We start from the raw sequence: 9,803 nt of genomic DNA, 5'->3' as shown, positions 1-9,803 counted from the left end.
AACGGGCAGTGGCGCCGCTTGTTGGGAAAGCTGCCGCGCCCCGTTTGCGGCTCTGCAAACGGGCTGCGGCAGCTTTCCCAACAAGCGGCGCCGCTGCCCGTTCCGAGAGGTGCGCGCGCACCTCTCCGAACCAGCAGAGGTGCACGCGCACCTCCGCACGAACGGGCAGTGGCGCCGCTCTTTGGGAAAGAGCGACAGCTGTGCAAACAGGCCGCGGCAGCTTTTCCAACAAGCGGCGCCACTGCCTGTTCGGGCGGAGGTGCACGCGCACCTCTCCAAAGGTTTGGAGAGGTGCGCGCGCACCTCCGCCCATTCGGAGAGGTGCGCGCGCACCTCTCCAAACGGGCGGTGCCACTCTCCATTTGGAGAGGTGCGCACGCAACACTGCCCGTTCGAAGAGGTGCGCGCGCACCGGGCGGCTGGGAGCCGTGGGTTGCCGACCCGTGATCTAGCTTGTAACTGCCCATACTCATTTGTTTTCCAGGTTTCTTGACTTTGGGGCTGATTTTTGGCAAAAACGAAAACAAAAAACACCCTAGTTTTTGCTTTGGCATTTAACAACCATTACAAGCTCTAGTCAGGTAGATGTCTCAGTTATGACAAAAATTTCAGGATTTATTACTGTCATAAGCTGAAGACTCCCTGTATACACATTGCACTGTTCTAATCCTTGGTTAGATTATATCGGGATACTGCAGAGCCCTACTTTACAAAAAGTTTACAAAATGAAATAAACCCGTTTGGTGTAATGGTTAAGTTGCCAGACTAGAAACCAGGAAACCACAAATTTTCCACCATAGCCACAAGACTCCTGGGTGACTTTGGGCCGCTAGTCACTCTCACTCAGCCCTAAGGAAAAGACAAGAGCAAAATCACTTCCAGAACCTTGGCAGGAAAAGTGCAGGGACTTGTCCTTATAGTTGCTAGGAGTCAAGAATGACTTCAAAAGGCCAAAAGAAAAGAAAAGTGCTGCTGATCATTCTGAAAGTGACTGTTGCCTGGGTATTTAATTTACTGTAAGTAAATTTTCTACTATACCTGCTATTCCGTAGTTGGTCACTGGGTGGCAACACAATGAAAAATAGTTTAATAATGTTTACTTCTAAAGACTCCATTCAGGGATGATAGTAATAGTCAGTGATGTAGTTTAAGTTCTGGTTATTTATTTATTTATTTATTTATTTATTTATTTATTTATTTATTTATTACTGGGACTTATATGCCGCCCTATCTCCCGAAGGACTCAGGGTGGCTAACAACAACAACATATAATAAATACAGAAGTTAAGATAAAATTAAAATTAAAGGCCTCTGTACAATAAATTAAAATTAAAATAAATTAAAAATTAGAGTTAAAAAATTAAAAACATAATTAATGTTATTATCTGTGAACATCCTGAAACCATTCATTTATTGTCATTACAGCGTTTAGGCTAATAAATAATATGTCCATCAATGTATATTTTATTGGGGTTTTTAGCTGTTCCACCTTCTAGTTTTACTGCTCATTTTCTAAATACATTATTTTTTATTCCACTATGCCATTTCAGACAGATGGCTGTCCAGTCTCCTTTTAAAAGCCTCCAGTGATGGAGCACTCACAACTTCTGGAGGCAAGCTGTTCCACTGGTTAATTGTCTTCACTGTTAGGAAGTTTCTCCTTAATTCCAGGTTGCTTCTCTCCTTGATTGGTTTCCATCTGTTGCTTCTTCTCCTGCCTTCAGCTGCTTTGGAGAATAGGTTGACTTTCTCTTCTTTGTGGTAGCCCTCAAATACTAGAACACTGCTATCATGTCACCCCTATTCCTTCTTATCTCTAGGCTACCCATGCAACCGTTTTTCATATGTTTTAGTCTCCAGGTACTTAACCATTTCTGTTGCTCTTCTCTGCACTTTTTTCAAAGTCTCAACATCTTTTTCATAATGTGATGGATGCAGTATTCCATGGGTGGTCTTACTTAGGATATATAGAGAGGTAATAATAGTTCACACAATTTTGATTCTATGCCTCTGTTTATATAACCCCTTTCTAGCATTTCTCCTCTCTCCTCCCCTAGTTTCCCATTATTTTCATTTTCTTTTTATTTGATATGCTGATGAACTGATAAAAGTTTGACACCGTGAAAATATCGGCGCTTGCAACCAGTCTATATCTGCGATGGCTGCAGCATCCGAGGGTCGCGCGATCACCATCTTGGCCAGGGGTAGGCAACCTTGGCTCTTTTATGACTCGTAGAGTTCAACTCCCAGAATTCCTCAGCCAGCATAGCTGGCTGAGGAATTCTAGGAGCTGAAGTCCACATGTCTTAAAGTTGTCAAGGTTGCAGACCCCTGTACTAGGCAAATGTGCAAAATGTAAAGGCAGAGACAGCAGATGTAATACAGTACTGATGTCCCCCCCAACACCAGCATAAGTCAGTGATGCTCATCCAGCTTTCTGTGAGAAGAAAAGATGTAAAATGGGGCAAAATTCACTTAACATCTGTTTCACTTATAACCAGGATGTCAAACTCAATTTCACTGAGGGCTGTATCAGCATTGCGGTTGCCCTCAGGGGGCCGGGTGGGTGTGGCCTGGGTGGGTGTGGCCTACTGAGTGGGCATGGCTAGAGTGCATATGGCCTACTGGGTGGGCGTGGCCAGCTCTACATCGTTGGCATCAAGGGTGCCTATGGGGGCCTGGGCAGGAGTGGGACAGATCTGAGGGTCTCTGTCAGGAGGAGGGTCTCTGGGCCAAGGCCAAGGCAGTGGGGGCCGTTCCCTCACTGTTTCCAGGATGGCTTCGCGGGCCGCATGAAACCACTTTGCGGGCCGGATCTGGCCCCCGGGCCTTGTGTTTGACATGTCTGACTTATAACAACTGAGCCCAACATTTCTGTTGCTAAATTGAGGATTACCTGTATCTTTCTTTCTAGTAATTTTGATATAATTAAGTTGTACTTCCTGATTTTGTTTTTAAAAAAAGGCTTACAAACAATCCCTGTCCATTATCCCCAACAAGTCATTGAAATGAGTTCCACCCACATATTGGAATACATATGTCTGATGAAATGCTTTCAGACACAGTTAAGTTTTTCCCTCTTAAAAAAAAAAACAAATTTCTTGTACCGTCTCACAAGGTGGTTGTTCAAAATTTAAGGGAGGAATTTTTTTTCACACTTTTTAGACACTCCTTCAACTCCACGGGGACAGAATTGGAGCAAATTAAAAAAAAAAAACAACCTCAGTACTTTCCAGTCACCATTTGACTCCACTAGTCAAAAATGTTTGAAAATCTGAATTTGACATTTGAAAGTCCCCCATAAGATAGCATTTTACTTATTGAAAAGGTTTATATGGCCTCTCCATCTTGTACCAAATTCTGGGTGGTGCACAACCGGAAAATAGAGCATTTAAAATAAAAATATTAAAACCAAATATATTTGGTTCTAAATGTTAAATAAGCACTTAGCTATTAAACACTACTTAAATAATATGTTTAATTAATATTTACTATTAATTAACACCATGGCATCTCCCACAGCAATGCAAATAAATAAAATTGCAATTAATTTCTTAATTACACTGCATTGCACATCATTACACCGTGGGCTGGCCAACTCGGAGGCAATTCATTTTGACTCCAAAACTGTTCTGCAGAAGGCAGCGAGAAAACCCCGAGCCATTAAACAAACCAGATTTAAACATATACCAAACCATGAGAGTCCTTGGTATTCTCTGAACTTGGTTTTATTGCAGATGTTTCATTACAAAATTGAGTAACATCAGTGCCAGATGATTTTAGTGATGATAGTTGGGTAATAAAATGTCTGCAAGCAAATCACCAAGCTCATAGAATATCAAGGACCCCACAGTTTAACCCTGAGGTACATATATTCTCTTCTAACAATATGCCAAACCATAAGCCATGATTTACAACCTATGGTTGGAGTGGCCCAGCCTTCTAGGCCAAATCCAGGCAAACCATTTTACCTCAGTATACAGGTCTAGCCTGGCTTCAATAGAAATTCAGCACTGTCAGAGGTCAATAGCCTGCGAGTAGTAGGGAATATCCTAAACTTTAAGTCCACAATTCAAATTCCACTCAGCTATGGAGATTGCAGGACCCCAGGCTAGCCTGTTCCACAAGATTAAAGGGGGGCGGGGAGATGGCAGGAAGACAACAGGAGAAAACAGAAGATTTATAACCTATAAGGAAGCAATAAGAAACCTCATTGAATCTAATTACAGCGATTCCCATTAGAGGCAAACTACTCTATGCCCTGTTGACTCTTCCTGCATCCTGTCTGTCAAAATATACATTATGCCCAGGAGTATGGAACTTGTAATTCAGCAGGCTGTAGAACACAATTCCAAGCAGCTCCAGCCATACAGCAACCTCAGACTCTTTGCTCCCTCTTAGGCAAAATCTGTTGGCCAAGTAGAATTGTCCACTTGGTTTGAATTTGTCCAAACTTGAGTTCCCTCAGCAAGTTTCATAGCTAGGCCATGGAAGAGAAGAGATCTGCTTCTTACTCTGCTCTCCTGGGTAGCCAAAGTTTAGGAAGGGTCTGGTGGCTTCTTTTAAAACTAACCCTTTTATTTAAGGCAGGAGTAGGCAACCTCGGCTCTTTTATGACTCGTGGACTTCAACTCCCAGAATTCCTGAGCCAGCTGTCTCAGGAATTCTGGGAGTTGAAGTCCACGAGTCATAAAAGAGCCGAGGTTGCCTACCCCTGATTTAAGGCATAGGTTTTCATGAACTGCATATGCATTTGATACCTTGCTTCACAGAATTAGTTTCAAAAGATCCCAGCAGTCCTTTCTTCATATTTGAACAGGAAGCAAAATTGGAATTACTGCATGCAAACAAATACAAACCAGCATTTCTAAGGACGAGCAATCACTGAATGACAGAATCACGCCAGGATAGTTTCACTTTATTCATGCAAGTTTTATTTCTGGGTGCAAAACAAGGGTTGGGATCAATCAAATCTGACAGATTTAATTCTAACATCGCCAACAATAGAGAAGTATTCCACTGTATCCACTTCCATCCTATTTGGGAACTTCAGTTCCTCGCCCTTGGGCATTTTCACAGTGATTTCTTTGGCATCAAAGCAGACAAAGAGCTGGAAGAAATAAAAAGAGAAAGTCTCTTGAGATAGTTTATTATACTGTTAGGTGCTATTAAACTTCATGAGAGAGAGTGCATCAGTTTGTTGTCATTTTTGAGGCATCTTGTAATGGTTAAACCACTGGTGCAATAGGGTTTTTAAAAAATGCAATCCACGAGACATCTATTTGCTTCCAGAAAAGTCATTCCCTCCAATACAATCTCCACCAATGTTGTCCAGTGATGTCAAGCTTTCTGTTTATCTTGATAAGCTACTTTGATTTTATTTTGATTAGTTGTAGAGTTCAATTTACCTCTATCTGGTACCCTCCAGGTCTGATAGCCATGCTGAGATTTAAAGTCAACACATCAGAAAGATAAAACAGTGGAGGGGTACGTTTTTCTTACCTTGAATTCCTCCCCCTTTTGGAAAGGGAACGCATCCTTCCTGACCTCCATACCCCATTCTCCACATGTTTTGGAATTGCAAATAATGGTCCTAACATCCCCATAACTCTCAAAGCGAGGGTTGAAGTGAAGGACCAGCTCAGACTCATTCTGGCCCAAGTTGATGGCAAAACTAGAAAGAACAAGTTTTGATCATTAGTAGATAGTCCAAGAATTCTATTGTCATATTCAGACCTCTACATCCACGGTACATGTGCAAGTATAAAAAAGAAACCATAAAGACGAGATGACCAGAGCAGCCCTACTTACAAGGCTACTCTGTACTTTCATCTTTATTTCCCAATTCCACAGGAGAGAATGAAGCTTTTCTCTTCCAGAGTAGGAAATGCAGTCCGACTACATTAGAATAACTGTCCATCAATTACCCTCAGAGTAATTAGGGACCTGATCCAGAAATAAGCAATTTATGAATACATGTTGGACCTTTCAGTCATTCAAAGGTTAGACCTGATGTGCCAAACCATGTTCACATTCTCATTCTATGTGCCTGGCAGATTTTAACTCTCTGCCTTCCCTGGATCAGTATTTTTTCAATATCAGCGAGAGATGTGCGGATTTCAGCTCCCAGAATTCCCCAACCAGCAAACACAGGAGCTGAAATCCACACATCTTAAAGTTGGCAAGTTTGAAAAACACTGCCTTAGATCTTGGTTGTACTCCACATGCAGGTGCAAAAAAACACCACCCCCTGAATTTCAGAACAATTCCAAGCTCAAACATTTTTTCAAATCAAAGACCAATATGCTTCATTTTCTCTGTTTTAAATGACTTGGAGTTCTAGTTCCTTGAAGGATATTTGGCATTCATTCACTGTAAATGCTCCAACACTAGAATTTTTTAAGAAGATCTTGGACAACCATTTGTCTGAAATGGTATAGGGTTTACTGCCTGAGCAGGGGGATAGACTAGATAAAAGACCTCCAAGGTCCCTTCTAACACTGTTATTCTATTCTACTCAATTCCTATTCCATTGTATTATATTCTATTCAGGGAATATCATTATATAACTATGCAAAGATAATTCATTGTGACTTTAAAAAAAAACTACCTAGGTTCTCCAAAAAAAATTTACAACAAAGGAATGATACATTTAAATGATACATGTGCAGGCTCAGCTTTCCACTGAACAGAAATGGATTCAGAGTCCCTTTATCACAGAATGAATTCAACCCAATATCCATCCAACCCCACATTCTTTGTAATCAAACTACAATTCTCTTATTGACAAACCTTTCAGCATCTATTTCTATCTTGGCTTTCACTTTGATGCAATCGCCAGACCTGATTTTCATGTTAGAAACCAGTTGCTAAAAAAGAAGAGCATGGGGTGAGAATAGCCATTAATCAACATTCTGTAATTAGCTCATGACTAGTGATAAGAATTAAAGGAACAGGGGGAAAAAAACCAGGAAAAAAAATTTTCCCCAGGGATCTTGAGGGTTCCCCCCCCCCTTTATATAAAACTTCTATGAAAAGCAACATGCAGGATTTCTCTGAGCAGCAGATGATGTATTAAGCACTTTTCAAGGTGATTGTTTTTAGGAAAATAGTTCTTTTCATGCGAAAAACCACTTGTTCCTCCTTTATGCTTAGACGTGCTTCCCTTGTTATTTTTACTTTAGAGATTAAAAGACACTAAACAGATGTTATTTTATAAAAAAAATGGCATGCATTTCAAATTCTGGAAGTGTTTTCCCAGAAACGTACAATTGTTTTTCCACCCACTTCAGAGTTTCCACAAATTTTCCATCTTTACTAGACTATAGCCGAATTCTCACATCATTGATTTATTTCACATGATTTCATGAATAAACCACTATTGACTAGATTTGCACATGATACTAACCCATTTTTCTTTTTTAAAATATATTTTATTAATATTTTACTCTAACCTATTTTTCTTAGTTTTCCCAGGGAGACCAGAGAGCTAATTCTATTTTGTTGTAAAGCTGCATTATAACAGAATCTTGCAAGTCTGAAAATAGGATTTTTTTTCTGTCTCCTTTACAGCCTGAGAAACTAAGGAGGGTCTCCTCTGAGCCTCATTCTCTGCCCATTATGGACTACAGGATATGCCCTCTCTTCCCCATTTCAAGGACTTTCTTGCATTCCATTACATTTTGCTGTATTTTGCAACCTACAATATTTGGATTGCACATATTAAACCAAAGCTAAGCAAACCCAATTAACTTTTAGCATAGTGCATGAAGCTGGTTTTGTTTAGGCTAAGTCTTGTAAACTTAATTGCTTATGAATAAAGTTATCCTAAATAGGTAGAAAACAACTAGTATACATTAAACCCATTACAAAGAGCTTTCCATAAAAAAATTATGTAAGGAAAAGAAAAAAAACAAGCTTGCAATTCAATATGAGACTGCAGCTGTGGGGAAACCTAGAAGATTAAGTAATTGGGGCAATTTCAGATAGTTTAGCTTAGAAAGTACAAAGCATTTATGCAAAGGTATGCAGTACAAAGTTTGTACATTTCTGTGCACATTGTAGAAAAAAAGACAATATTTTCTTTTCTCACAGTGAGAAGCCAAGTTTTGACGAGGAGAGCAATAAGTGAGAGAAACAAAGCAGTGGAAAACGAATATCTTTTTGTTCATAACATAATCCAATTACACTCCACATAAGGATAATATTCAATTCACAACACTCTCAAAATGGATTGGATCAAAATGTGGAAAAGCAACCTGACAGCTGGGTCAATTACCCTCAGCATCTGATGCAACTTCGTTAGTTTAAGATGGGTGGACTTCAATTCCCAGAATTCTGGGAGTTGAAGTCCACCCACTTTAAAGTTGCCAAAATTGAGAAACACTGCATTGTAGACTCTCCTTCAGGACTCTCCCAAGTAACCCAACAGGCTGGGTCAGTTACCCTCAGTGTCTGATGCACTACAGCCCTGTTTCTCAACTTGTTTAGTTTTAAGATGGATGGACTTCAGTTCCCAGAATTCTGGGAGTTGAAGTCCACCTACTTTAAAGTTGCCAAAATTGAGAAATACTGCATTGTAGACTCTCCCACCAGGGCTGTGGAAGAGGAAAGAAGCTGCCCTGGTGCATTTTTCTCCAATTTGGCAAAACAAAAATCTGACCAAGATGGACCACTCCCTTTAATGTTCTTTTCAGTATATTTTATCACGAGCTCCATATAATTTTTGCACTTCTGACAAAATGCTACCTTCTTTTATTACACCAAAGTTCTAAAGCAATGTTTTTCAACTTGAAGATGGGTGGACTCCAACTCCCATGCTGGCTAGGAGATGCTGGGAGTTGGAGTCCAGCCGTTTTCAAGTTGCCGAGCCTAAAAAACACCGCTCTAAACCGTATAGTCCAGGGGTCGGCAACCTCGGCTCTTTTATGACTCGTGGACTTCAACTCCCAGAATTCCTGAGCCAGCATAGCTGGCTCAGGAATTCTGGGACTTGAAGTCCACGAGTCATAAAAGAGCCGAGGTTGCCGACCCCTGGTATAGTCATATTACTGTTATCACTTCCCTTCCCGGCTGCGCAACATCAGGACTTGTGAACTCCAGAAAAAGAAAAACCTACACTGCCTTTTCTACTCACCACTGCCATCGTTTTGTCAATTTCTTAGAGAAGTCGCAGCAAGCTCCGCAAATCAAACCAACACCCTTGATCGTCCCAGGCTCTTTCCCCGCAATCTTGAAATAGCTTTCAGCTGCAGGTGCTTTTTTTTTACTACCAGCCAATCAGGAGTGAAACGCTGAGCACCAATTAATGAGATGGAGAAACGGATCTGTGGCGTTTTCCAGGTGAGATGTGAGCGTTCCATCAACGGAGCGGTGAGAGGGCGTGTGCGTACACGTGTGTTAAACAGATATTTAAAAATTAGAAGCGATAAAAGTGTTTGCACGACCTATTCCTGGCTTGGAGAGAAACCTATCTTTTTGAACGTACGCAAAGAAAAGTCCATTTAGACTACAACTCCCAGAAATCCTCTTGATCATACCCGTGAATGTATTTTTATGGCCAGGAGAGGGGCAAAAGGAGAGCCGTATGACTACAGTTCCCAGCAGCCCTTCGGAGCACGACTAACCAATCGTTTTTAGCCATGGTGCAATTCTGATTTGTGGATAAAGAATGGCGTGTTGCGGATTGGCTGCATTGGGAGGCGGGTCTAAATTTGCAATTCTACGGCCCAAGCAGAGTCTCTTAAGGGGAGGGGGAGCGTTTTTGCAGAGGACTTCGGGTTTTACGCAAATCGCAGGTGGAA

General features: G+C 41.1%; 1 protein-coding gene across 1 annotated transcript; it reads right to left on the bottom strand.

Moving 5' to 3' along the window:
• Positions 1 to 4,910: 4,910 nt before the first annotated feature.
• On the bottom strand, positions 4,911 to 9,362 carry LOC310635842 (galectin-1-like). The gene is made up of 4 exons (XM_083355146.1): positions 9,137 to 9,362; positions 6,793 to 6,869; positions 5,503 to 5,674; positions 4,911 to 5,110 (listed from the first exon to the last, which is right to left on the bottom strand). Exons 1-4 carry the CDS (start codon positions 9,143 to 9,145, stop codon positions 4,964 to 4,966), a joined length of 405 nt encoding a protein of 134 aa, XP_083211272.1. The 5' UTR covers positions 9,146 to 9,362; the 3' UTR covers positions 4,911 to 4,963.
• Between the last annotated feature and the right edge of the window lie 441 nt (positions 9,363 to 9,803).

The sequence above is a fragment of the Vipera ursinii genome (genome assembly GCF_947247035.1).
Source record: "Vipera ursinii genome assembly, chromosome: 2".
Taxonomy (NCBI): Eukaryota; Metazoa; Chordata; class Lepidosauria; order Squamata; family Viperidae; genus Vipera; species Vipera ursinii.
This window is presented reverse-complemented; position numbering and strand designations above follow the sequence as displayed.